Source organism: Brassica rapa, chromosome A09 (assembly GCF_000309985.2).
Source record: "Brassica rapa cultivar Chiifu-401-42 chromosome A09, CAAS_Brap_v3.01, whole genome shotgun sequence".
Taxonomy (NCBI): Eukaryota; Viridiplantae; Streptophyta; class Magnoliopsida; order Brassicales; family Brassicaceae; genus Brassica; species Brassica rapa.
In genome coordinates, this window is record NC_024803.2 from 11,445,368 (window position 1) to 11,472,778 (window position 27,411).

At 37.0% G+C, this 27,411-nt stretch overlaps 3 protein-coding genes across 3 annotated transcripts; 2 read left to right on the forward strand and 1 right to left on the reverse strand.

The window, feature by feature from the left end:
- Window positions 1–2,175: 2,175 nt before the first annotated feature.
- LOC103838629 (protein SABRE) lies at window positions 2,176–14,563 on the forward strand. The gene is made up of 23 exons (XM_009115080.3): window positions 2,176–2,984; window positions 3,109–3,220; window positions 3,730–3,996; window positions 4,105–4,367; window positions 4,506–4,725; window positions 4,859–5,029; window positions 5,114–5,191; window positions 5,450–5,701; window positions 5,885–7,990; window positions 8,167–9,985; window positions 10,126–10,223; window positions 10,468–10,824; window positions 10,931–11,049; window positions 11,290–11,536; window positions 11,780–12,004; window positions 12,160–12,299; window positions 12,617–12,689; window positions 12,826–12,927; window positions 13,023–13,190; window positions 13,263–13,559; window positions 13,651–13,818; window positions 13,895–14,258; window positions 14,349–14,563. The coding sequence occupies exons 1-23, from the start codon at window positions 2,914–2,916 to the stop codon at window positions 14,456–14,458; spliced, it is 7,827 nt and encodes a 2,608-aa protein (XP_009113328.1). The 5' UTR covers window positions 2,176–2,913; the 3' UTR covers window positions 14,459–14,563.
- Window positions 14,564–16,057: 1,494 nt separating this feature from the next.
- On the forward strand, window positions 16,058–21,298 carry LOC103838631 (mucin-2). Its single transcript, XM_009115082.3, has 6 exons — window positions 16,058–17,831; window positions 17,922–18,111; window positions 18,275–18,361; window positions 18,646–19,008; window positions 19,546–19,681; window positions 19,797–21,298. Exons 1-6 carry the CDS (start codon window positions 17,764–17,766, stop codon window positions 21,092–21,094), a joined length of 2,142 nt encoding a protein of 713 aa, XP_009113330.1. The 5' UTR covers window positions 16,058–17,763; the 3' UTR covers window positions 21,095–21,298.
- LOC103838630 (protein NETWORKED 2A-like) lies at window positions 21,235–25,847 on the reverse strand. Its single transcript, XM_009115081.3, has 2 exons — window positions 24,208–25,847; window positions 21,235–24,089 (listed from the first exon to the last, which is right to left on the reverse strand). Exons 1-2 carry the CDS (start codon window positions 24,299–24,301, stop codon window positions 21,355–21,357), a joined length of 2,829 nt encoding a protein of 942 aa, XP_009113329.2. The 5' UTR covers window positions 24,302–25,847; the 3' UTR covers window positions 21,235–21,354.
- Window positions 25,848–27,411: the final 1,564 nt, after the last annotated feature.

Consider the following 27,411-nt stretch of genomic DNA (forward strand, 5'->3'; position numbering starts at 1 on the left):
TTACTGATATAAAACTCAACATTATGAAACAATTTTTTTTGTGGATAGTTAATTGCTGAAATTTTATTTAAAAATTTATCTGTTTATTAAGTAAATTATTAAGTAAATAAAAAATTTATTTTACCAGTTTAACATATTTTAACTAACAACGAATTTTATAGGACTAGAGGCGATTTTTTATAGCTTTTTTACATTTAAAATTAAGACTTTTTAGTGAAGTTCCATTAACAAGCAAAGTAGCATATATGGAGAGATACGTGATTGAAATACATTTGTATTATACTAAGCAAGCAGGTTCCTAATCATATATTATATAAAAATAACAATTCAGTTTTTAGGTCCTTATCATTTCTTTTAATTGGCCTAGTAGTTTTTTTTTTTTTTGCTAAAAATTGACTTTAGTAGTGTTCAGAAAAGTATAATACAACAGTGAGGAATAACTTTCATTTTTTGTTGGTCCAATTTCATTTTCATGAAAATCTCAAAGAGGAAATTAGAAGATGAGATTGGCAAAGCTCGTCTCTCACCATTTATACATCTTGTATTTCTAAAAGAAATCAAACCTTATATATGAGCTTGCATCCTCAAATCATTTTCCATGATGGAAGCCCGTCTCAAAGCTATACTTAGGTCAATAGTAAGAAACATGAATAAACGACGAAGAAATTACTCTGCCATCAACACGAATTGAAAAGGCGATGATATGAGGAGATAACACTCGGATCCAAAATATAGTTGAAACTAATTCAAAACTTATTAATCCAAAAAAATGAGTTAGAAACTCACTTTTATCGGAAACAAAACATCAAAAAGAGAAAGATATATAAACAAAGAAAAACTTCAACACTAGGCTGATGGTCAATGTTTAAAAGCTTTTACGTTAGGTTTGAGTTTCGCTTTCTTGAAAATGCATTTTCTTGCAAATTATAGGATGAAATATGCTTATCGATAGAGTTTTGCAAGCAAAGTCGTTTGTTGTGGCCGTGTGCTGCAAAGAGAGATTGTCCATCGAGCACGTCGTACATGTAGAACCGTCCGTCGATCCGAATGTACGGGTAGAGCTACATCATTCAGCTACATCATTCATGGAATCGTCGTACATGAAGTTGTTGATCTGTATCATATATGTTATAAATAGTAGATCATCATATGTAATATAAATAGAGGTTATGTTAACGTAAAAAATGATTATGTAATAATGTAATTGATATTTGACAAGTGTTAAAAACAAACAAAATCCAAATGAATTACCCAAAAATTCGAATTAGAAATAAAATCTAGCTCGCTGAACAATTTGGTTGAGGAAGAGAAAATTTAGTTGTATAAGTTAATTATTTTTTATTTTTAGAGCATATATACTATATAGAAATGAACACATAAGAAAAACACACATTCATAAATCTATTTTTAATTTTTATATAAAAATACATATTTTTAATTTTTATATAAAAAGACATAGTTTAGATTCCTTAAAAGTATAATAAATAGAAACAAGCAAATAATAATAATAATAAAATCTATGCAGTTTTAAGATATTTTTAAGATGAAAAAATACACTTATATATTTATTTTTAAGACCTTCAATTTTGAAAGCAATAAATCTAAGAGAAAAAGACTAGGATAACACCAAACCAAGTTTTTGTTCCCAAAGTAGCATTCAAGGCTCAAAGTCACAAAAATAGGTTTCATTAAAGAGGTAAATATACACTTATACCCCTTGGGTTAATTAATCCAAACCTTAGGGTTTAGAGTTAAGGGGGTGGGGTTTTGGAATTAGGGTTTAAAATTTTATAAAAAATAAATACTAAAATAAAAATAAAAATTTTAAAAACAGTTTCAAAAAGTATTTTTAAATTATAAAAAGAAAATTTGAAAAAAAAAATAAAAAAAAAATTCGAAAAAAAAATTTCAAAAAAAAATTATAAAATTTCGAATCTGAAAAATATAATCTGAAACTATAAAAAAAATTTCTTTTTTTCATTTTTAATTTTTTTAATTTTTATTTTATTTATTTTTATTTATTTTTGTTTGTTTATTTAATTTTAAACCAAGGGTATTAGGGATATTTTACCCTTTAATGTATGTCATTTTTGTGATTTTCTCCTTCTAGTGTTTTTTTTGTGACATAAACTTCAAAAGGTGCTATTATTGACAATTGCCCTAAATCTAACTTTACATCAAATATGATACCGCTTTTTAAATCTACCTGTAAAAGTAACTATTCTAGTAATACCTTAAGTTTATTATTAAAAATATAAAATTAACCCTCATAAATCATATATAAAATTTTGAGAATTATTTTATAGAAGTTTTTATAAACTCAATCTCACCTCATAATCACTAAATCCTAAACTTAAATGTTAATCTATTTTTGATTGCGTCTATTTTTTTTTTTTAAATTCCAATTTATCGTATTTCGAACAAATTCTCTAATTCTTTTACTATTTTAGTTTTCTTTGATTATTTACTTTGCTAAACTAAAGCTGAAAGGCCAATTAAATGAAAAAATGAAAGAAATTTGACTGAAGAAAATTAAAAAAGAAAAAAAAAAGAAAGAAAATTGACTAAAAGAGTCCTAAACGCTACACCTGACCGCACTAGATCCCAACAACCATCTCTCAACCCGTCACCAGTCACACACATGGTCTTTCATCAGACCCACTCTCTCTCTCCTCTCTCTCTAGCGATCACACTTGACAACCTCTCGGATCGGATCTTTCGTCTATCGAAGCAGCTCTAACATCTCGCACTCTCCTCCAATTCTGAACGATTAGGGTTTCATTTTTGCTTTCTCTCGTGAATTCAAAGATGGTGTTTCGCTTCGAAATCGTCTGTTTCAGTGCCGGCGGCGGGTGAAACTCGTCTCTCCTAGTGGGGAATTCGCAGTTTATCCGGCGCAAGTGAGCTCTAGAGATGGAGGCTTCACCTGCAAAGTTCTTCTTCGGCTTCCTGATTGTTTCCATCTTCTTGTGGATGATCTTCATGTGAGCCACTCTCCCTTCAAGAGTTTGCCTTTATAGCTGATTACAAGTGCTTACTCGATTCTGTATACGTTACTTTGGTGTTTAGTGTTTTAGTAGTGAGATTGTTAGCTTTTTTTCTTCTCAGACTGTGTTCAAGGTTCTTTGCGTGGATTCTTAGCCGAGTGCTGGGAGCATCTGTTGTGTTCCGTGTTGGCGGTTGGAAATGCCTCAAGGATGTCGTGGTTAAGTTTAAAAAGGTGACACCTGAAAACTCTGTGTAATCATCTAATCACTGTTAAATCAGATCAATGTAGTGGATTGCATCTGTTAAGAGTGGGTTGAATCTCTGCTATGTAGCTTAGAAAGAATGTTTTTGTGGACTATTCATCAAAGCACTATTGTCAAGAGAGAGCAAAAATGTTCCTTTAGAAGCTTAGTGGATTGAATCTGTTCTCTATGTAGCTAAGAAAGAATGTTTCTGTAAACTTTTCGTTAAAGCACTATTGCCAAGGAAAAACAGAACTGTTTCTGTAGCAGCTTGATTGATTCAAATCAATGTAGCTATGAAAGATTGTCTCTGTGGAAGACCAATGTAGTTTTATTTCATCTCTGCTTTTTACATTCTGTAGCAGACCGTCTTGTTAGTATCAACTTTTTTGCATGATTGTTTCTACTTGGACAATGGTTCGTTGCTAATGTTTTTGTTTTGAGACGACTGTAAAGTTATCTCAAAGATGATTTTCTTCTGGTTTGAGTGTTTTTCTAGGGTGCTATTGAGTCTGTGTCTGCTGGTGAAATTAAACTTAGTTTACGACAGTCCTTGGTCAAACTCGGCGTTGGTTTTCTTTCTAGAGATCCAAAAGTGCAAGTCTTGATATGTGATCTTGAAGTTGTAATGAGGTCATCGACTTCAACAAAAAATGTACCCAAAGCCAAAAGTCAGAAACCTCGTACTTCAGGCAGGGGAAAATGGATGGTGGTTGCTAATGTTGCAAGGTTTCTTTCAGTTTCTGTCGCAGATATGGTTGTCAAGGTAATTAGTTTGAGTTAACTATCTTTCTTCGTATGCAGTACTGAGATTTGATTGTCTTTTGGTAGAGATATGTGGAAACTATTTTGTAATAAACTATGTGTAATGCAGACCCGAAAGGCAATAGTTGAAGTCAAAGAACTGAAGTTAGATATATCTAAGGATGGTGGAACAAAGCCCAATCTATATGTTAAGCTGCATGTAATACCGATTCTGGTTCACTTATGTGAATCACGCATGATGTCTGATGAGTCTTCTAGCATAGGCTTTGAAAGGTGTACTGCTTCCCAAACGTCTTCTGCCACATCAGACAGATCCTCTGCTGCATTATTTTGTGATGAATTCTCTCTTTCTACCGAGTTTGGACATGACAGGTACCTGCTTAAATGGACTACTTTGTAGACTTTTTTGGATACTTGCACTTGTCTAGATTCATGTCGTCTTATGTTTCAGAAGATAAATCCTTACTCAATCAGTGGTTTACTCATTTTTTGTTCTTTTTTCTGAAATAGGGCTGTAGGAATTGTTTCACGAAATGTGGAAATTGTATCTGGAGATGTAACTCTGACTTTTGATGAGGATTCGTTTCCTAAGAGCAAACATTCATCATCTACTGTCCATTCAGATGATGTTGTAAGGTCAACTAGTGTTACTTCATCCGCCAAGAAATCGGATAAAGAGCATAAGCTGGTGGCAGCACTTGCAAAATATTCTCCATCTTTTCCTGAAAAGGTTAGTTAGTTTGCCTAATGAACTTGGCCAAATATTTTACGTTTCTGTGAGTCTGCATTATTGAAAAGATTTTACTTGTCTTCTGAGTCTGAAACTATCTAACCTCCACTGACGGTGTGGTCTTACTGACCAGGTTTTATTCATATTACCCAAACTGGATGTGAGATGTGTCAATCGAGAACATGATCTCGTTGCTGAGAATAACATCACAGGAATCCAACTTACGAGTGTTAAGTCAAAATCTTTTGAGGACACAGGGGAGAGTACACGTCTTGATGTTCAGATGGAACTCAGTGAGATTCATGTATGGTTGTGTTAGCTCTTTCAGATATATGATTTCTGTATCTTTTTTTTATCTACTAATGCTGCGCTCTTGTGTTTCTTGCAGCTTTTTAGAGAAGCTAAGTCCTCTGTTTTGGAGATAATGAAAGTTGATGTGGTCTCTTTTATCTACATCCCAATTCAGGTTTGGAATCTTATGAAAAGTATACATATTTTATTCTATTTTTAAAAGCCCTTTGCATTTGAATCAATACTCTTGACTTGTGAATGCTAGGTCTATTTGCTTGTTTCCTTACAACTGACTTAGGTTTCTGTTTGTAGTTTTAGTTTGTATCATATGTATTCATCCAGAACGGGAAGTCTGTTTTGTTGGTATGCATCAGTTTGAGTTATACTTTCGAAAGCTTGTAAATTTATACTGTTACATATTCTCTCTTTTCAGCCGGTTCTGCCAGTAAGAGCTGAAGTTGATATAAAGCTGGGAGGTACACGATGCAACCTATTCATTTCTAGGCTACAGCCGTGGTTGCGTCTTCATTTCTTGAAAAAGAAAAAACTGGTGCTTCATGTTCCCACTCACACACTGGAGAAATCAAAAGCTGCTGATACGAAAGCCATTATGTGGACAGGCACAGTTTCAGCCCCTGAGATGGCTGTTATACTCTATGGTATTGATGATTTACCGGTGTATCATGTAAGTCACGTAATTACACAATTTTGGTTAAACTTAGACTTCATAGATAAGTGAACTTAAATGCAGTCATGAGAAATTGCAGTAAGCCTTTTCACTTGCGTGATTTAATTCTTTAGTTATGCAACATGAATTTTGTTTTACTATATGCTAAACAGTATTTTGTTCTTGGTGTTTGATATGCAGTTTTGTTCGCAGTCGTCGCATGTGTTTGCAAATAACATTTCGAGTATGGGCACAGCAATTCATGTTGAACTTGGTGAACTGAATCTGCATTTGGCAGATGAGTACCAGGAATGCTTTAAAGAAAACCTTTTCGGAATAGAGCCGAACTCTGGTTCGTTGATGCATATAGCAAAGCTTAGCTTGGATTGGGGAAGAAGAGACAGAACATCATCTGACGAGGTTAGTTGCAGAAGTAAATTGGTACTCTCAGTAGACGTGACAGGAATGGGTATATACTTTTCTTTCAAGCGTGTTGAATCTGTCATAACAAATGCTATGTCCTTCAAAGCTCTCTTCAAGACATTATCTGTTGCTGGCAAAAAGATGAATCAAACTGGAGGAGTGCAACCAGCCAAAGGATCTGGGAAAGGAACTAGGCTAGTGAATCTGAATCTTGAACGTTGTTGTGTGACTTTCTGTGACGACACAGGATTGGATAATACAGTTATTGAAGACCCTAAAACCGTCAATTATGGATCACAAGGTGGCCGAGTTACGTTTAGTTCATTAGCTGATGGTAGACCACGCACAGCGAACGTAGCGTCTACTGCTTCTGAAGAATGTAAAAGACTGAAGTACTCAGTTTCTCTTGAAATATCACAGTTTAGCCTTTGTCTCAACAAGGATAAACTCTCGGTGCAAATGGATCTTGGAAGAGCAGTATCCATCTATCAGGAGTATTTGGAGGAGCATAAACCTTGTTCAAAGGTCAAGTTGTTTGATATGCACAACGCAAAGCTTGTACGTCGATCTGGTGGTCTTAATGACATAGATGTGTGTTCTCTCTTCAGTGCTACTGATATTTCACTGGGTTGGGAACCTGATGTTCATCTATCTTTCTATGAACTGTTTTTACGGTTGAAATCCCTGGTTTATGCGCAAAAGCTTAAGGAACAGGAAAGGGTGGGCAGATCTAGTGTGAAAGATGGTGGCTCGGGTGAAGAAAGAAATCTATCCAATTCTGCTGACAAGCAGAAGAAAAAGGAATCTATGTTTGCTATTGATGTGGAAACTTTGACGATATCAGCTGAGGTAGGAGATGGGGTAGAGGTTAAATTGGAGGCGCAATCAATTTTTTCTGAGAATGCGTGTATAGGAGTCCTTCTTGAGGGGCTTATGCTTGCTTTTAATGGATCTCGAGTGTTGAAAACTACAAGAATGCAAATATCAAGAATCCCTGCTGCCTCGTCTAGTGTGTCTGATGCAGTCCCTGTAATGACAAGTGGTCCTTGGGACTGGGTAGTACAAGGTCTTGATGTGCACATTTGTATGCCATACAAATTACAGTTGCGTGCCATAGATGATTCGATTGAGGACATGTTGCGAGCCTTGAGACTTATAACTGTAGCGAAAAGTAAAAACCTGTTTCCAGGAAAGAGAGAAAGCTCGAAGCCTAAGAACAAGAAATCTAGCCCAAAATTTGGCCGCATAAGATTTGGCATACGCAGGCTAACCGCATATATTGAGGAAGAACCAATTCAAGGTTGGCTTGATGAACACTATCATCTGGTGAAGAAGGAAGCCTGCGAGTTGGCTGTCAGATTGAAATTTCTTGAAGATTTTATCCAAAAAGCTACCCAGTCTCCTAAAGGTGCTGAAACAAGTGATCCTACAGATGAAAGAAAGATGCTTTTTGATGGGGTTGAAATTGATGTCCAGGATCCTTCAGCTATTAACAAAGTGAAGGATGAGATTCATAAACGGTCTTTTCAATCGTATTATCAGGCATGCCAGGGTTTAGCATCCTCAGAGGGTTCAGGTGCCTGTACGGAAGGATTCCAGGCAGGTTTTAAGCCAAGTACTGCTAGAACCTCTCTTCTCTCTGTTTGTGCCACAGATTTTGATTTAAGCGTGACGGCAGTTCATGGTGGTGATGCTGGTTTGATGGAAGTCTTGAAGAAGCTTGATCCTATATGTCAAGAAAACGACATACCCTTTTCAAGGTTATATGGAAGCAATGTTGACTTGAAAACTGGAAGCTTGGTAGTTCAGCTAAGAGATTACACACTTCCTCTTCTCTCTGGCACTTCTGGCAAATGTGAAGGTCGTATTGTGCTGGCTCAGCAGGTATGGTTATTTTCTTGTTATCTTTTCGTTTCCCATGCAATATGTTTGATTTGTTATCTCTGTTTATGATTGTTATTTGTTTTAGTTTTTTTTTTCTAACCCACAGCTTTCTGGTTATGACCTCAATTGACTGATTATATGACTCATGACTGCTTGTTATTGTTCTTTTAAATTAGGCAACGTGTTTTCAGCCACAAATTTCCCAAGACGTATTTGTAGGCAGATGGAGAAAAGTGCGAATGTTCCGGTCAGCAACTGGGACAACTCCACCGATGAAGACCTACTCAGATCTGCGCATACACTTTGAACAAGGACAAGTTTCCTTTGGAGTTGGATATGAACCGGCTTTTGCAGACATTAGCTATGCTTTCACAGTTGCTCTTCGGAGAGCGAATCTGAGTCATAGAGGTCCAGGTATTCTACCCACCGTTAAAAAAGAACGAAGCTTACCTTGGTGGGATGATATGAGAAACTATGTTCATGGCAATATCAGTTTATCTTTTTCTGAATCAAAATGGGATGTTCTTGCTACAACGGATCCATATGAGAGTCTTGATAAACTTCAAATAGTGACTGGTCCTATTGAACTTCAGCAGTCAGATGGTCGTTTGTTTGTCAATGCTAAAGACTTCAAGATAAAGCTGAGCAGTCTGGAGAGTTTGATTAGCCGACACTCTTTAAAAATTCCAGTTGGCACCTCTGGAGGTGCATTTATTGAAGCCCCTGCATTTAATCTTGAAGTCACAATGGACTGGGAATGTGAGTCTGGGGATTCTTTGAATCATTACCTATATGCATTTCCATCTGAAGGAAAGCCTCGTGAGAAGGTCTTTGATCCGTTCAGATCAACATCACTCTCGCTTCGGTGGAATTTCTCCCTTAGACCTGAAAAGTTTCACCAGTCTTCCTCAGGTACTGAGCATCCAACAGACACTGCAGTTCTCTGCAGCTCGCAAGACCAGCCTGAGACACCAACAATGAATCTCGGAGCTCATGATTTGGCATGGATACTTAAGTTCTGGGGTTTAAATTACTATCCTCCTCATAAGTTACGTTCTTTCTCCAGATGGCCTAGGTTTGGTGTCGCAAGAAGTGCAAGATCAGGAAATTTATCTCTGGACAAGGTGATGACGGAATTTATGCTCCGTGTAGATGCCACTCCTTCCTTGATAAATTACATGCCTTGGGACTCTGACGATCCTGCCAAAGGATTGAGTTTTAACATGTCAAAGCTAAAATACGAACTGTGCTATAGTCGCGGGAAGCAAAAATATACATTTGAATGCAAGCGAGATGTGCTTGACCTTGTATATCAAGGTCTTGATCTTCACGTGCCTAAGGCTTTTCTTAACAAAGATGAGCATCCTTACGTTCCAGCAGGCATTCAGGTTTTGAGAAAAAGCTCCCAAAATGCTTTGATAGACAGAGTACCCTCTGGAAAGGACCATAAGAGGAATGAGAAGCATCGCGATGAAGGGTTTCTATTGTCTTCTGATTATTTTACAATCAGAAGGCAGGCCCCAAAAGCTGATCCTGAAAGACTATTGGCATGGCAAGAGGCTGGAAGAAGAAATCTGGAGATGACGTATGTGAGGTCTGAGTTTGAGAATGGAAGCGAGAGTGATGAACATATACGATCAGACCCTAGTGATGATGATGGATACAATGTTGTCATTGCTGACAATTGTCAACGGGTCTTTGTTTATGGCCTCAAACTCCTGTGGACAATTGCAAATAGAGATGCTGTTTGGTCTTTTGTTGGTGGAATATCGAAAGCATTTGAGCCACCGAAACCTTCTCCGTCTCGTCAGTATACACAGAGAAAGATTCTTGAAGAGAGTCAAGAGGAATCTTGTCTGGAAACACATCAAGGGGAAACGTTGAAATCTTCTCCAAGCCCAGGTAGGAACCTCCCTTCTCAGCCTATGGAGATGGAAGAACCTCTTTCATCACCGTCGCATTCAGTGAAAATTGAGAAATCATACGACAGAGCTGGTATGTCATGATTTAATAATTAACAACGTTGGTTTCTGTTTTTTTTTTCTTACTCATTTCTCAAAGAACTGAAATTTCTCGGAGAACTTGCTGGTTCAATAACGATGTTATTTACTTATTCACATTTGACCTCGATCTAGGTAATCCTGAGACCAGTGAATCTGAGGAAGATGGGACTCGTCACTTCATGGTGAATGTCATTGAGCCACAGTTTAATCTTCACTCAGAAGATGCTAATGTAAGTAATTATCGTCGTATAAGAATGCACAATTAACACCATTACCTACTTTAGAGCGTTGGAACAGTATTAGTATTTACTTATTAGGTTAATCTAGCTGGCATTTAAACTTCTCTCGTAGCATATATTAGAGCTAACAAGCTGTGTGATGCATATAGTTAACCAACAAAACTGACATGATATTCATGGTTATTAAAAAAGAGTTTTCTTACCGGCTGATAAACCTCACTTTGATGAATAACAGGGTCGCTTTCTGCTTGCTGCTGTTAGTGGTCGTGTTCTAGCACGATCTTTTAATTCCATTATGCGTGTTGGTGTGGAAGTAATTGAGCAGGCTCTTGGCACTGGAAGTGCCCAGGTTCCAGAATGTAGTCCTGAAATGACTTGGACTCGGATGGAATTTTCTGTAATGTTAGAGCATGTGCAGGCCCATGTTGCTCCAACTGACGTTGACCCAGGTGCTGGGTTGCAGTGGCTCCCAAAAATTCGCAGAAACTCGCCAAAAGTGAAACGTACTGGTGCTTTACTTGAAAGGGTCTTCATGCCTTGTGACATGTTCTTAAGGTATACAAGACACAAAGGTGGAAATCCTGATTTAAAGGTAACGCCATTTCTAATAGTATTTTTTTGGGAGGTTAAAATTTCCCTATAGTGTTTGAACTTCCGTTTCAGAATCTTTTCAGAACCTAATTCTTCTGCCTTTGCAGGTGAAACCACTAAAAGAGCTCACTTTCAATTCACACGATATAACCGCTACGATGACGTCTCGGCAATTCCAGGTTATGCTGGATGTTCTGACTAACCTTCTCTTTGCAAGGCTTCCAAAGTGAGTTCTGAAACCTGAATAAAATTAAAGGGGAAACCCATAGATTTCATGTCAATATCGTCCACTTTCTCTTGTTTATTGCCGTAACTAGCTTGAAATAAACGTATGTTCCGTAAGTGCTTTTTAGAATCAATATCACTTCAATCCACCAATGACTAGGGAAAATCTTCATGTACATTTTAGCCGTGTTTAGTTTTTGAAGTTCTCTAGCATTAAGGAGGGTATTCTTTGATAATTCAGGCCTCGGAAAAGTAGTCTCCAGTGTCCTACTGAAGATGAAGATGTTGAAGAGGAGGCTGATGAGGTAGTTCCATATGGAGTTGAAGAGGTAGAACTTGCTAAAATCAACCTTGAAGAGAAAGAGCGAGCGCGAAAGTTGCTTCTTGATGATATTAGAAAATTGTCTTATTGTTCTGACAATATTGATGACACACATATGGAAAGGGAAGGTGAATTGTGGATGATAAGTACCAGAAGATCCATACTGGTAAGACTCCACAGAAAGAAGTATATTTAGAAGCTATATTAATATAGAACGATGATAGTGTGAAGAAACCTCCGTTTTAGCCATTAAACTCTGTTTTTGACAGTGTGCAACTATTCAGTAAAGAGATTTAGTTCGTCCTAAGCGTCATCCTTTTTGTTTTCTTTTGATATTCTTGAAAATAATTATGTGAAATTTATTTCATTGTGACAATATACACTTGATGTTGCATTTTGTTTGTTTTAGGTGCAAGGATTAAAGAAAGAGCTCTTATATGCACAGAAATCTAGAAAGGCTGCTTCTGTATCTTTAAGAATGGCACTGCAGAAGGCTGCACAGCTGCGACTGATGGAGAAAGAAAAGAACAAAAGTCCATCATACGCTATGTGCATTTCCTTGCAGATCAATAAGGTTGTTTGGAGCATGCTTGTAGACGGTAAATCCTTTGCTGAAGCGGAGATAAATGACCTGGTAAGTTCATGGATATCATGTTTCGTTATTCACCATCACTATTTTAGAATGTGGAATGATGAGAGTCAGCGAGAAATTTGGTTAGAATCTTTCCTCAATCAACTTAGTTCATTTCTGACTTAACCTAGTCTATTTAAATGAATGTGTATATGCAGATTTATGACTTTGATCGAGACTACAAGGACATTGGCGTTGCTCGATTCACGACCAAGTCCTTTGTTTTGAGGAACTGTCTGCCTCATGCAAAGTCGGATATGCTTTTATCAGCATGGAATCCTCCAACCGAGTGGGGAAGGTACGTTTCTTTTTTGGTGCTTATCATATCACATGCTTTGCTAAGCATTTGAATTCTGGATGATGGGTTCTTAGTTGCACTGGGAAAGGTTTTGATAGCGTAAAATAGATCAATGGAATAGTAGGGCTATCAAACTACGCAGCTTAAACTTAAACTTGAGTACTTGTTAATTTGACGCTGGTTCTGACATCTGACTTTGGAAATGTGGTTCCTGTCTCTTCCCACATATGCTCGAAGAGACTAAAGGCACTCGAACTTTGTATTAGAGTTCTGACAAGTGAAATTCATTAGAAGTGACCTTTAATTTTAATTTGCAGGAAATTCATGCTTCGTGTTGATGCAAAGCAAGGAGCACCAAAAGATGGACACTATCCTCTTGAGCGTTTCCATGTAATTATCTTTTTCTCTTTCAATGATTCGCTAGGAGATTTTATGTTATGACGCTGTATTATATTTTTTAGTTGAACTATGTCTGCTTATTGTGTGCTATTTAAAATTTGTTGGATAATACCCACAAATCTTGTAGGTGGAGATTTACCCCCTAAGGATCCATTTGACAGAAACAATGTACAGAATGATGTGGGAGTATTTCTTCCCAGAGGAAGAGCAGGATTCACAAATGCGACAGGTTACAAACGCATCACAATTCAACTTCTCTATGGAAATGCTGATAATTATTAAAGTTTGTATTGAATGTTTGTTGGTTAACTTTCTTTCCTGCAGGAAGTTTGGAAAATTTCCACGACAGCTGGCTCAAAACGTGTAAAGAAAGGGCTAGCAGGTGATTCTTCTACAACTAGTCACTCCGCTGTTGAAGCATCTCGCAGGAGTTCTGAATCACTCTCTGCTTCTGCGACAACGCTGTCACAAAGCAATGCTGACTCTGTTCAAGTAGGCTTTTTCACCTGAGTGAAAGTTCTGAATGTATTTCTTTTTACTGATTTTCTTGCATATTGTTTGCAGAAATCAAATACGCCAAGCCTAAGGTGTAGTACTGGTGGTTCAGCTCAGGAGTTGAGAACATCTTCTTTCGATAGGACTGGGGGAGAAAATATGGCAGAATCCATAGGTAATGAACTCGTTCTGCATGCTTCTTCCGTGGAACAACAGGAGGATTCCTCTAAACAGAAGCCCAAAGAAACAAAAACCATCAAGCCTGGCCGCTCTTCTCATGAAGAAAAGAAGGCTGGAAAATCACATGAGGAGAAGAAATCTAGGCCTAGAAGGATGATGGAGTTTCACGACATTAGAATAAGTCAGGTGTGTTGGGCTAATCTTTACGACTGCTACTTCGTAAGCTAAGGTCAGAAATTGTGTTGCTTGAATCGGTTTTACATCTTTTCATCTTCAGGTGGAGCTTCTAGTGACCTATGAGGGCTCAAGATTTGTTGTAAATGATCTCAAGTTGTTGATGGATACATTTCACCGTGAGGAGTTCACTGGTACCTGGAGAAGACTCTTTTCTCGTGTTAAGAAACACATCATTTGGGGGGTATTGAAGTCTGTTACAGGAATGCAGGTCAGGAATAGTCCATTTATGAATCCACTTCTAGACTATGAGCACAAGATAAAGCTAACATATCGAATTTTTTCAGGGGAAGAAATTCAAAGACAAATCTCAGAACAACCGTGAATCTGCTGACAATGAACTTATTCTAAGTGACAATGATCACACGGGGAAATCTGATAATCAAGTACCATGGTTTAAGCGTCAAAGCGATGGAGCAGGTGATGGGTTTGTTACTTCTATTAAAGGACTCTTCAATACGCAAAGGCGCAAGGCCAAAGCATTTGTCATGAGAACTATGAGAGGTGAAGCAGAGAATGACTTCCACGGGGAGTGGAGCGACAGTGATGTAGAATTGTCTCCTTTTGCTCGGCAACTAACTATAACAAAATCTAAGACTAAGAGGCTCATCAAACGCCACACTAAGAAATTCCGCCCAAGACCTCAAAGAGGTGAGAGCAACAGTCACATTGGTCGTAACTAAAACTCTCCTTATTCGTTGGACATCCCAACATTATAACTTTGTGTGTTTTTCTGCTTAGGTTCGAGTTCCCAGCAAAGAGAATCACTTCCATCATCTCCGAGAGAGGCCACTGCATTTGAAAGTGGCTATTCAAGCGGAACTTCACCGTATGAGGATTTTCGAGATTAAAATCATTCTGACCGGACAATCAAAATTGTTATCCTTAGCTGAGGGAGGAAGTGATTTTTCTTGTAAATTTTGTATTTTTTCGGCTGCAATAGGGGAATGAAAAAAGAATATATATATTGAGGGAGAGAGGGAGGAAGAGCGATCAACAATATTGTACAGACGTTGGTATATTGAAAAAGAATTTTTAGGCAGAGGTCACACACCATCAATCTTTTGCATTTCTTCAAGGTTTACAAAACAGTCCTCACATAATTTGCATAAAAAGCATCGTGCAAGTGCAAATGTTGATGGAGCTTGGGATGCAGGCACAAGGAACTGCGGCACAGGAGGAGTCTTCTCCGGGGAGGGACCACACGGTTGCTTACCTCCCATCAGTGACTCGCGTAGTCTTGTTTCATCGGCGATTATGGCTGAAGCCCTCGCCATCCGTTCGGCGGTTATGTATGCCGCTTCGTTGAATATTAAATCCCTTATGATACTGTCCGACTCCCAATCCTTAGTGAAGCTCCTGAAGGAAAGAGGCTCGGTTCCAGCTTTGTTTGGTATTTTATTTGACATCTATCACTTTAGCTTGTTGTTTGATTTTATCTCCTTTTCGTTTGTACCTCGTTTGAGTAATGTGATGGCTGATTCGGTGGCAAAATCAGCCCTCTCATTGCTAAACTCATCCTCCTCTAATGGAGTGTAATTCTCTATTATGAATGCAAGTATGTTTTATCAAAAAAAAAAAAAAAAAGCTTCGTGCAAGTGCAAATGGCTGATGGTTTTATATTGTTGTTCTCGTTGAAGAAAGGATACAAATAAGTAAAATCTTTTAAAAGTTCAATTTATAGGATACTGGAAAATATGAGTTAGACGGCTGATAGCAGATAGATGAAAAAAAGAGATTTAGACTTTTCTACTATTTATATGAACTGTTTTGATCTTATTCATTTGATGTGTGGATTCTTTCTTGTATTTCGAGAGATCAAGACATACCAGACTAACCCGCATGGCCCGGAAATGCCAGAGTTTGAGCTCCCAAATTTCACGGTAATGGCGGATTTATCAGGTTTCCAAAGAGGTTCATTTCTCACGCTGGTATTTGGGACTCCCACTAGACCCGAGAAAGATCAACATGGCCACACTACGACCATTCTTGGAGAGGATCACTTCCAAACTCCACTCGTGTACTGTAAAGTGCCTTTTGTTTGCCGTTTGCCGGTATAATCAAGCTAATTTATTTAGTTATCTATGGTATGGTGAACTTTTGGAGTTCGGTCTTTGCTCTTCCAAAGAGTTTCTATGCAAAAGTCGATGCATTGTGTGCAGAGTTTCTGAGGAATAATTCCACTAGGCCGTCAGCCGGAGCTCGAGTTTCCTGGGCAGATATTTGTAGGTCAAAGAAGGAGGGCGGCCTTGGTCTAAGGAGGCTGGAAGAGTTTGATTTGGTTTTCAGACTTGAGAAATTTTGGAATTTCTTCTCAAACTCTGGCTTTTTATGGGTTGCATGGTTATCTCATAATTGTCTCAGAGTTTTCGACTAGGGTAACGTGAGACAGGCTCCGTGTAACTTCCCCTCCGGTTCCATGATGTGATGTGGTCTGGTTCAAGGAGGAAATCCCTCGTTGCTCATTTATTACTTGGCTGTCCATGTTGGCCAGAGTGCCAACAAGGGATCGTTTATTGTCTTGGGGTCTAACGGTTCCAGATTCTTGTATACTTTGTGTTTGCTGGTAGGGAGTCTCATCATCATCTATTTTTTAGTGTTTGTCTGCGGTGGAGATATGGAGAAAGTTTTGTGGCAGATTTATTTCATCGCCTCCTGCTAATTTCCAAGCAATGGTGTTGTTATGTGCTCAGTTCCAGGGTTCTCATTCTTCTCAGGTGAAGGTTCTCTTCAGGTTACTCTTACAGGTGATTGTATATAACATATGGCGTGAACGAAATGCTCGTATCTTCCGTAATCTCTCGCGTTCTCCTTTGGCTTTCTTCAAGTTGGTGGACTGATCTCTGCGTGACAGGCTACTATCTCTTCCCCTGGATCCCTCTCAAGCTCACCCGCTGCTAGAACTTTATTTTTGGTTTGTTGATCTTTTTAGTTAGCTTGTAACTCGTTCTTGATCCCCTCTTCTCTCTTTTATTTATGCTCTATGTAATAAGTTGCCTTTGCAACAATGTAAAAAACTCAAAAATGGTATGAATTTTAATATTTGCACAAAAAAAAAAGAAACCAGCATGCATATTTATGGAATAAAATTTTCATGAATACTTAATTTCATTATATACTCATAATGTTTACAAGTTAAATTGAAAAAAATAGAATGAGTATTTTATTTTATTCTATAGCATTCCAGAACAAAATATCTCTCTGAAAAACTATTTCTGAATAAAAAATTAGAATAAACGGAATATTAATTTCATTCCATTAATAATTACCCATCTATTCATTTTACTAATTACTAGTTACAACTTTGGAGAATCTTCGATTTGTCTCTATTTTTCATTTAAAATAAAAAATTTCTGAAATATAGATGTGTTTTTTGTTTGTTCTAAGATGTTTTTCATTAATAGAAAAACAGTATTTGTTCAAATAAGTGTATTGATTACTATCAAATGATAAAACATTAGTGTACAACTAACTGTACATGAATGGAACAAACTCCAATCTGTTTGTGAATATTGCGATAAATTGACTTGTTAGCAAATAAATCAGCATCAGCACAACAATTACCATATCGTTAAACATGACGAAAAGGAACAGAATGAAACATTTGCTTCCAGCGTATAAACGTGGGCACCAAGTGTTAGGAATCGTGGACTGAAAGCTTTCTGGGAGACAATATTTGATTATAGAGATATATATCTATAACCTATATTAGACCAGACCATATTAATGCCGATAATTCGGATTCTACAATAAAACACCCCTAGAGGTGGTCGGTCTTACTGGAACAAAAATCATTTTTTAACAATTTTTTTTCATAATTTTTGTTTTATTTTAATATATAGTAGCGAGAGCCTGACTTGCAAGTTGCAACCGTTCTTCCTCTCTACTCTTAAAACTTTTTTATTTTCTCCCTTCACAACATTAAACCCAAAGGCGTACGCGTGCGTTTCCACGCGCCACCAGTCTCGAGCATCGTCTTCACTCCGATCATCGAATCGCTTTCTGGGCCGTTTCGTTGAACCAGCTCCCAAACCCCTAGGACATTCCTCCACGGCCGTCTCTCAAATCCCAAATCCTAATTTAGGGTTCCGTCACTGCAATCGATAGATTTGGATTGTGAGCTCATCGTGACATGTGATTGCTGTTTCCCTCAAAAATGGTAGATAGTAATAAGAAGAGGAAAGAGTTCATCAGTGAAGGAGACATGGCCACTCTTCTCCAAAGGTCTTTCCTTTTTCTTCTTTTTTTTAACTATTATTCGCTTCTCTTCTTTCTCTAGTTGTTGACTCTTTATATGTGTTTTGTTTGTTGTAGATATGACACCACGACGATACTGAAGCTGCTTCAGGAGATGGCTTACTACGCTGAGCCGAAGATGGACTGGAATGAGCTGGTGAAGAAGACTAGTACTGGAATCACCTGTGCTAGAGAGTACCAGCTCCTATGGCGCCATCTTGCTTATCGAGATTCTCTTCTTCCCATGGACGATAACGCTCTCCTTCAGGTCTGTTTCAGTAATGCTTAATTGAGTGTCAAAGTTCTCACATTTTTGTTGCATTGCTAATGTTTATGTTAGTGGACTCTCTTGAATTTGTTGGTACTTTGGGATTCTTGCTTGTTAGCATCTGATGAGTGGCTAAGCATTAGATGACGTCTTGCTTGTGCAGGATGATGATAGTGACATGGAGTTTGAATTGGAAGCTTCCCCTGCAGTCAGCGTTGATGCCGTAACGGAAGCTGTTGCGCATGTTAAAGTAAGTAGGAGATGGATAGATTTTCTGATTTTCTTCTTCTTTCAATGGAGCTTCTTCTCTATACTTTTTCATCATAAGTGCTGTTTCTCTGTGATATTTGAGTTTCCAAAATAATTGGTGGAGTATGTGTAACTAAAGATCTTACTCAGTGGTCTAAATATTACCTTGCTGTGTCTTCCTAATAATTAAGTTGTGGTTACTGTTCTTGGATATTATTGTCTGCTTATTTTTAGTTCCTAAATGATCCAAATACTACATTTCATGTTTTTTGTCTCCTTGTTTAGGTGATTGCTGCTTCCTATGTGCCAAGTGAGTCCGACATCCCTGAAGACTCAATTTGTGAGGCTCCCTTGACCATTAACATACCTTATGGCCTGCAAAGGAGGCCTCAAGAACCGTCAGACTCGTATTGGTCGTCAAGAGGGATGAATATCACCTTTCCGATCTCTCTTCAGAAAGCAGCTGAGGGACATAGTGGAAATGGTTTAGCCAGTAACATGGGTGGTCCTCGCAAAAAAAGAAAAAAATGGTCAGCCGAGGAAGATTTGGAGCTGATCGCTGCTGTGAAACGACATGGTGAAGGCAGCTGGGCCCTTATTTCTAAGGAAGAATATGAGGGAGAGATAACTGTCGCACAACTTTCTCAGGTCATAATTTCATTTGGCTGACATTGTTTCATATCATTGAATAATCTTCATTTACGTTGTGCATCCTCTCGTATCAGCAGGCATGAGCGTTTTTGTGTTGTTTATGCATTATTTCCTGTCTATTTGTCCGTGGCATATGCATAGTAATATCTTTCCATCACGCTGAGAGCCATTTAGTAGTAACAGGAGTATGAGTATGATGGTTTGCTCTGTTAACCATATTGCCGTCCCTCGTTCATCATCTTGCAGTTAGTTTCCATGTTTTGTTCACCTGCTCATGCACCTCTAAATGATATGATTAAAATCTATTGACAAGCATAGAGGCCGCCGTTGAGGGCGATATTTTATCTGTTCACCATTTTTGTGAATATTTTCTTGTCAAATTATATATGATGGTTCCATGTATACCCTGTAAGTAGTGTGAAGAACGATCTATGTGGACAACTTTGGATTGGCATATGTAAATATGTAATGCTTTTTATTTAGCATATTTCTTTCCATGGGCTGGTGGTAACAAACTGATATTTTCATTTGCAGCGGTGGGGATCTATAAGGAGAAGGGGTGATTTATCAAACTCTTCTACTCAATCTTACCAACAGCGAACAGAAGCTGCCAATCGTGCATTATCTTTGGCTGTGGGGAATCGAGTTCCCTCAAAAAAGGTTGCAGTAGGTATGAGTAACAGAAAGATCTTTTCTAGCGTATTATACTATTTATAAGTTAGTTTATTAAAATTGTTCGAGTCCCAAAGCTTCTGACAGTTAGATTCGACTGTGTGTTTCTTTAGGTATACCTCCAGTGCTTACTTCCGGTAGCACCACAGGAGCACAAGGCAATGGTAGTTCATTGCAAGGTCAACAACAGGCTAAGCCAGTAGTTCAAGCAATTCCCCGGGCAGCAACAGCCGTTCAAACTGCAAAATCTCGAGTCACCGCAAGGAAACCAACTTCCACTTTGAGAGCAGAACTAATGGTAACAGCAAATTCAGTAGCTACTGCAGCCTGTATGTCTGGCCTGGGAACTGCTGCATCAGTGCCAAAGGTTGAACCAGGAAAGAGTGCTGCTCCTGCGTTAGTGTCAAAGGTTAAATCCTCCCAAGCCTCTTTGCCTCGTCCTTCCGGTATATCATCATCAGTAATGAATGTTGAGCCTGTAAAAACCGCTTCGGCAGCTTCTTTGCCTCGTCCATCAGGTATATCACCAACACTGAATGCCGAGCCTGTAAAATCCGCATCGACAGCTTCTTTCCCTCGTCCGTTAGGTACTATATCATCATCAAAGGCTGAGCCTGTTAAAACCGCTTTGGCAGCCGCTTTGCCACGGCCATCAGGTATTATATCAGCGCCAAAGGCAGATCTTGTAAAAACCGGTCATGCAGTCTCTTTGCCTCGTCCATCAGGTATCACATCATCAACAAAGGCTGAGCTTATGAAAACCGCTTCTGCAGCATCTTCACCTCGTCCAGAAAGCATGCCATCAGCACCAAAGGGTGAGCCATTAAAGAGTGTTTCTGCTGCTACTACTAAAACTCAAGTGGTTGGACCTTTGAGTGCAAGGAATGCAGCTAATGGACCTTTTAATAAGCCTTCCCCTATGGCTCCTTTCTCCAAAGGTCCTACAATCCAGAATATTTCAGTTCCTTCTAGATTTGCGTCTTCAAGGTTGGCTCCCACACAGAGAGTTAATGCAACTACTGTAATGCCACAAAATCCAAGTGTGGGAGTGGCAGTTACCTCATCTAGCAAGCCGGTTGGTGTACAGAAAGAGCAAACTCAGGGAAGCAGAACAAGCCCCTTGGTTACAACAACACTTCAGCCAAATAAAACCATCTCAACAAACTCAGTGATTAGCGCAGGAAAGCCGGTGGCTACACACGTGGACACTCCTCCTAGTCTTATGCCTAAAAAAGACCAAGTACCTCAGACTTGCACCGATAAAAGTTCTCTGGCTAAACCACCTGAAAAAGTGAGTAGTTCAACTGTTCCACTTTCTGTTGTGGCTGAGCCTGAACCAAAACCCAAGGATGAAGCAAGTAAAGGAAAAAGTCCTGATGGTGCAACCGTAACAGGGACCGAGCAGCAGTAGTTGTAGTTTTTATTTGCTGCATTGTTTTAGTGCTTTTATTAATGTTTTTTTCTTTCCTTAGGAATAAGACAAGAAAGAATGTGATGATGTACAGTAGTACTTGCTACTACTAATTAGTACGAATCTAAATATACTTCGAAAACTCCAAAGTAGATTTTCAAATTCTTGAAAACAGTGAAAGAATGAAGATACAGTTTGATTTGATTTGACATAAAAGCTAGAAAAAAAGGAACTGAAAAGGTAAAATAACAGACGGATGATTATTCAGGGAGGTTTCCAGGTTGCCTAACGTAACTAGACTGTCTTTGCAGAGCTGGAGATGGACTGACACAAGAGAAGAGAGATGCTGAAGCTTGCTTCTGTTTTGTATGCTTCTTTAACTTTACACCGAACAAGAACGACCGTAACGGAATCCTCGTCCTTCCACTCGACGAGCTCTTGCTCGGAGTTGTTCTTGCTTCCGTTGCACTTGAGATCCCAATATCCTCTTCCAGTTTACCAAGAATCTTCTCAACGTCAGTCTTCAACGTTCTCACACGATCAAGGCCCGATTGTAGTTGACTTGACACCCTTTTGTTCTCCTGTTTCATGTTGAGTATCTCTCCATGGAACTTTGCAGCTTGGTAACCACTTATCTCTGAGTCACTTATTTTACCACCTCCAGAATGAGACGTGACTCTTGCGACTTCTTCTTGGATATTAGCTAGCGATGTATACCTTCCCTGGAGTTCGTCTTTAAGAACCGCGCTGTTCTCTAGCCATAGCTGCAGCTCTGTTCGAATCTCTCTAAGGTGTCTATAGATAGGTTTTGCCTCTGATGCAGCTGCGTGCTTACTACTGCTACCACTTCTTGAAGATTCCTGCTGTTGCTTGCTTTCGATTCTCAGCTTCGACAGCTCTGATTTCAGATCCTGAAATGTTGTCTGGTACTTCTGTATCTGATGTACCGATGTGCTAAACCTTAACCAGAACTCTAGATTCTCTTCCAGGACCGCGTCTATATCTGCACGCACTTTGTCTTCCACCGTTGGAATCTTTGTTCTCGGGCTATCATCAACGTCTGCAAATTTCACTCTAACCTCACTTGACTTTGTCCTTGCTGGTGTTCTCTTCACCTCTCCTGCTTGATGATGCGGCGTAGTGGAAACAGAAAAGTTAGAAGTTGGTGAGATGCTGACACTCTCATGCTGTTGTCCTTGATCATGTTCCAGCTGGCTGTTTCCTTCTACATGATGTGGAGAAGGAGAATCTTTCCCTGGCGTGTCGTGCTTTTGACGTAAAGCTTGAATCTCTACGTCTTTGTAAGCAACAGCATCCTTGAGTTCTCTCAACTGTAATGCAAGCTCGAAGAACCCTTCTCGGTTCTTCTTCTCGACGTCGCCTAGCTTTCTCTTTACTTCTCTGTAGTCTCTTAGTACTGATGTGTATTCGTCTAACAGAACCTTCTCTCTATCCTCCATCCCGTCTGGTAACATCTGTCTCCAGTTTGGTGTATCTTCGTCTTCGTATTCTGTTACCAAATCTTCTCCTTCTGTTCCGAAACAAGTGCTTGCTGTTTCTGACAAGGCAAATGAATCTTTAGTCTCAGGTTTCTCTTCTTGATCTGCTTCTTCAATGTCTTCATTCTCTTTCTTCCTTTCACCACTACTTCTCGTCGTTTCTGTCTCTTTTGAGATTGACTTTAGATCATCTTCTGATCCTGAAACAAGTGGCTGTTCTTGGAAGGTTCTGGCTCCTTCGACATCTTCGTCCATCTTGACATCTTGTAACTTGCCAGATAAATCATCCGCAGTCCAGTTAGCTTCTTTGAACTGTTTCTGTAGACTCTTGTTCTGATCTTCCACCTTTTGGAACAGCTTTCTAACTTTACTCAGCTCGTCTTCAAGAATGGTTATCCTCTGTTTCATATCAGCGGAATCCGAAACAAGAGCCGCCTTGTCCTCCTCTAGACCGCGGATATGTTCATGTAACCCATCTGTCTCTGATCTTAATGTCTTCACCAATGCAGTGTGAGAACAAGCATCAGTCTCCAATGAAACAACCCTATGCACAAGATCATCAATCTTCTCCACAAGCTTCACAACAGTGAGATTCTCATTTGAATCTTCCCTCTCAGCTTCAAGTTCTTGAACTACATCAGCTTCTTCTTGTTCTGTCTCAATAAGCTCATCATGATTCTCACTTTCCGGTTTCTCAAATTTGTTCCTCAATGCATCAAACTTCTCTTTGGCAATAGTGATTCTTCCCTTCTCAATCTCCGCTTCTTCAACAGATTGCTTCTGTTTCTCCTCAAGCTTAGCTATTGTGTCTTTACAAGAACTCAAAGCCGTGCTCGCCATCAACGTCCTAGCTTCACTATCATCAATCGCAGCACCAAGACCAAACTCGTCTTGTAAGTTACAAACCCTCTTCTGCATCTCAGCCACTTCATTCTCCAAATCCCAATACCGCTCGTAAGACTCTTCATATGAGCTCCTCACAAACTCTTTCTCCGTCTGCAACGCCAAGATCCCTTTCTGAAGGTTATCAATCTCCTCCAAGCCCTCTTCCTTACTCAATCCAGAACTAACAACCGCTGCTTCACGCTTGGCGAAAGCAGAAGGACCAGCTGGTCCTTTTCTTGACAACATCATAGATTGACCTTTGAACTCTTTCTTCGGAATGTCCGGGACTTCAGGTATGTTGCTTCCCTTGGGAATGAGATGAAGATGAGGTTTCCTTGGATTGCCTTCGTAATCTTCATTTTCATCCTCATCATCATCCGAAGGGAACTGAACATGTTCAGGGAATGCTGTGGCGATTGTGCGGTTTGCGCTTTGAAGCTCTTTAGATAGATGATCGTAGCGTTCAGCTAATGCACGGTATGATCGAAAGGCCTCCTCAACGAAATTGACAATCTCTGGCCTTTTACGGTAATACATCTCAGCTCTTTTGGCAAAAGTGTCTCCATCTTCATCTATGATCTTAAGAGTATACTCTACTTTCTCTTCCATATCTAAAACAACAAGGTAGTTCTTTTGTTTAGCCATTTTTATTGGATAAAGCAAATGGAACATGAGGATCAAGAACATTATTATTAGGTGAAATGTGAATCAAGAAACAATGGAACGTACCTTGAAGATTGTGTTCGAGCCATTTGGACTGCTTTGTGCGAATGTGGCTGGCCCACCACCATGAATACGCATTGCTCGCTGCTCTCTGCAACATGTTTTTGTCCTAAAGAAGAAGGAGAGGAAGGCTCAAACATGACCGATTCATCAATGTGTATAAAATCTAGAACTACAAACTTTCAGGATCAGACAAAGAAGTAGTCTTTGTCCGGGACATGTCCGAGTATTTTGGTGGGATCCTTTGATTAAGCTCATTTTTAGGATGTTTCCTTTGACAAACAACAAACAAGATGAGACCAATTAAAAAAAATCGATTTTTTTTTAAAAATCTCAAGTGCTCTCTTCTGATTTCCTTTCAATATGATTATCTATATTATTAATATTACACTATTAAAAAGTACTGTTTAGAAACATGTATACCAGTATAAATGAGAACTGTTTGGAATATGGATAACGATATAAAAAAATAGTGTTATTTTAATAATTTAATTAATTGTATTTGCATATTTCACTCAATTTAATAATTTCATTAAAAAAATTTACCTTAATAATACATCACATCATTAATTATATTACCATAATAATAATAATAATAATAATAATAATACAAAATTTTATTTATTAGTTAATCAACGCAATTATAAAATCAAAAATGTAAAATAACTAGATTTTGCATATGGTTAAACGTTCGGTTCAGTTTGTTTTACTAAAAGTTTTTTTTTATTTTAGTTTCAATCGATAGAAATTACATAGCCAAAAACATAATTCAAAGATATGTTTTGTGAATAAAATAATAACTTAAATCAAAATAATAAAAATGTATTACATTTACTGTTACTCAATTTTGTCACTCTATATAATTATTTTACTAAATAAAAAACTTTTTTTTATTTCATTTACTTTAACCAAACATATAGAAAGAGTTCTTTTTATTAGTTTATAAAATCAGTTAGACATGAACATTGACTATCTATTTATGTATGAATTGTTCTCTTCGGGTATAATTTTTTTTTTTGAAATTAGGATCCGTTTGAACATTATAAATTTATGTGGATTTTGAGTTGAGTCTTTCTGGGTCTGGATGAGTTCGGTTCTGATGTATAAGAATCTAAAAATATCTAAATAACAAATATATTTGAAACGGGTTCAGATATTTGTACAAAAAATAATCATATTACCATATTCGGTCCAGGGTTTTTGAATACAATTAGTTATATTAAGACTTATTTAAAATATATAACATAAATTATGAAAAAATATCAATGTATAAAATATATAAGAACCAATACTCGTGCGATATAGGAGTCAATCTCTAGTTATTTATTAACCTCAACACTAGGAACAACATTTTACCTCAACAAAATAATAGAAATAATTATTAGCTTTAGAAAACGTGGTCTATCAAAAAGATAGTTTTAAACACATTGGTTTACGACAAAGAAATTTAAAAAGAAATGAAACAACAAAAATACATCTAAAACAATGGGAAATTGCCACAAATACCACCACATTCATAGTACTATTTTTCATGTTTACACTAATCACTTTTACCTTCACTTTTAATGAAGGGTAAAGTACAATTATACCCTTAGGGTTAACTAATATAGACTTAGGGTTTAGAGTTGAGGGGTGGAGTAGGGTTTTTGGAAAGTGAAATTTATTATTCTAATAAATATATAAATTCTTAAAAAATATTAATTTTTTTTTTAAAAATAGTTTCAAACATAATTTTCGTTTGTCAAAAAGAAATTAAAAAAAATTCGAAAAAAAATTCGAAAAAAAATAAAAAAGAAATATAAAAAAGTTCGAATTTGAAAAAGTATAATTCGAAAACATAAAAAAATGTAATTTTTTTTTCATTTTTTTTTTATTTTTTATTTTTTTTATTTTTTTTTATTTTTTACTTTTAGTTTTTTATTTAAATAATAATTTATTATATATATAAATAACAAAGGCATAAGAGTCTTTTGCCACTTAATGAAGAAGATATTTTTGAAAATATCTCATTAGTGGTGGTAAAAATAAAAAGTGGTACCATGAAAGTGGTAAACATGTAATTTCCCCAACAACAATCTTCATCAGATTTTTTGTGTGTTTTATGCTTTTCTGTATAATAAAATACTACTCCTACTAAGTAGTAGAAAATAAAATTTAACTTATTATGTTGAAATAGTGTGTTTTGCTATTTAGATAGCATTCAAACATAAATCACAAGAAGTATTATTATATGTTACCATCATGACTTTTATTTATCTTTGTCAGAATAAAAATAGAGAAATTTGCCAAACTGTAACAAAAATTCATCATGTTTGTCTCTTTAATATAAAACCAATCTACTTTTGTCCCTTTAGTATAACTAGGTGATTTTCCCGTGCTTATGCATGAATATAAATATATTATAATAATTAATTATTATTTATTTTAATTTTGAATTAATTTATATTTGTATACATAACTTATATTAATAATATTATATTACTTTAATTTAATTAGACATATGATTTTAGATATGTTATATACAGTCGGTTTTATTATTTTTTTACAGTCGATTTAGTTATCATTTGGGTATATTTGATTGCACTATTTCTCTGAATTCAACTATAATATTTTTTTATTTTAAATATATTAAAATTATGATTAATTTTCGTATTTGCATTTAAATTGGTAACTTAAGATATATTATGTTTACAATGAAATATAAAATAAACTAAAGTGTCTGATTCTAAATTACACAAATTAATATAACGATAATATTCTATAAGCTCATGCATATATATAAATTTTACAAAATAACTATATAATGACAGTTCGTTAATATTTTATTTTCATATGTTAATATGTTTTGATTCATCCTATAATTTCCATTTATAAAATAAATTATTATTGTAAAATTATATATTCTTATTGTAGTTAAATTAATGGTTTTAGATATATTATTGTAGTTACATATTTTTTTTTTCAAATTCAAGCTGAAGTATAATTATTTTTTATTATAATTAAGTAAAATCAAATTAATTTTATTTATCGTTTAAATGTGCATGTAGTTTCATAATATTTATCAAATTATATGTTGATTTTTTAGAAGAAAAAAATATCAGAAAATAAAGAGATGATCAATATGAAGTTACATACATAACTAACTAATACATTTTTTGAAGCTCATGAACACTTATCAATATTTACAATAATTAAAATATTTTATAAATT

Excerpts from the sequence above, each read along its gene's own strand:
- LOC103838629 (XM_009115080.3), top strand. The coding sequence starts at position 2,914 with ATGGAGGCTTCACCTGCAAAGTTCTTCTTCGGCTTCCTGATTGTTTCC. Across the intron at positions 5,192-5,449 it reads TTATCTACATCCCAATTCAG|CCGGTTCTGCCAGTAAGAGC; the intron begins GTTTGGAATCTT and ends CTCTCTTTTCAG. Across the intron at positions 11,537-11,779 it reads GTACCAGAAGATCCATACTG|GTGCAAGGATTAAAGAAAGA; the intron begins GTAAGACTCCAC and ends TGTTTGTTTTAG.
- LOC103838631 (XM_009115082.3), top strand. The coding sequence starts at position 17,764 with ATGGTAGATAGTAATAAGAAGAGGAAAGAGTTCATCAGTGAAGGAGAC. Across the intron at positions 17,832-17,921 it reads ATGGCCACTCTTCTCCAAAG|ATATGACACCACGACGATAC; the intron begins GTCTTTCCTTTT and ends TGTTTGTTGTAG. Across the intron at positions 19,682-19,796 it reads CTCAAAAAAGGTTGCAGTAG|GTATACCTCCAGTGCTTACT; the intron begins GTATGAGTAACA and ends GTGTTTCTTTAG.
- LOC103838630 (XM_009115081.3), bottom strand. The coding sequence starts at position 24,301 with ATGTTGCAGAGAGCAGCGAGCAATGCGTATTCATGGTGGTGGGCCAGC. Across the intron at positions 24,090-24,207 it reads GCTCGAACACAATCTTCAAG|ATATGGAAGAGAAAGTAGAG; the intron begins GTACGTTCCATT and ends TTGTTGTTTTAG.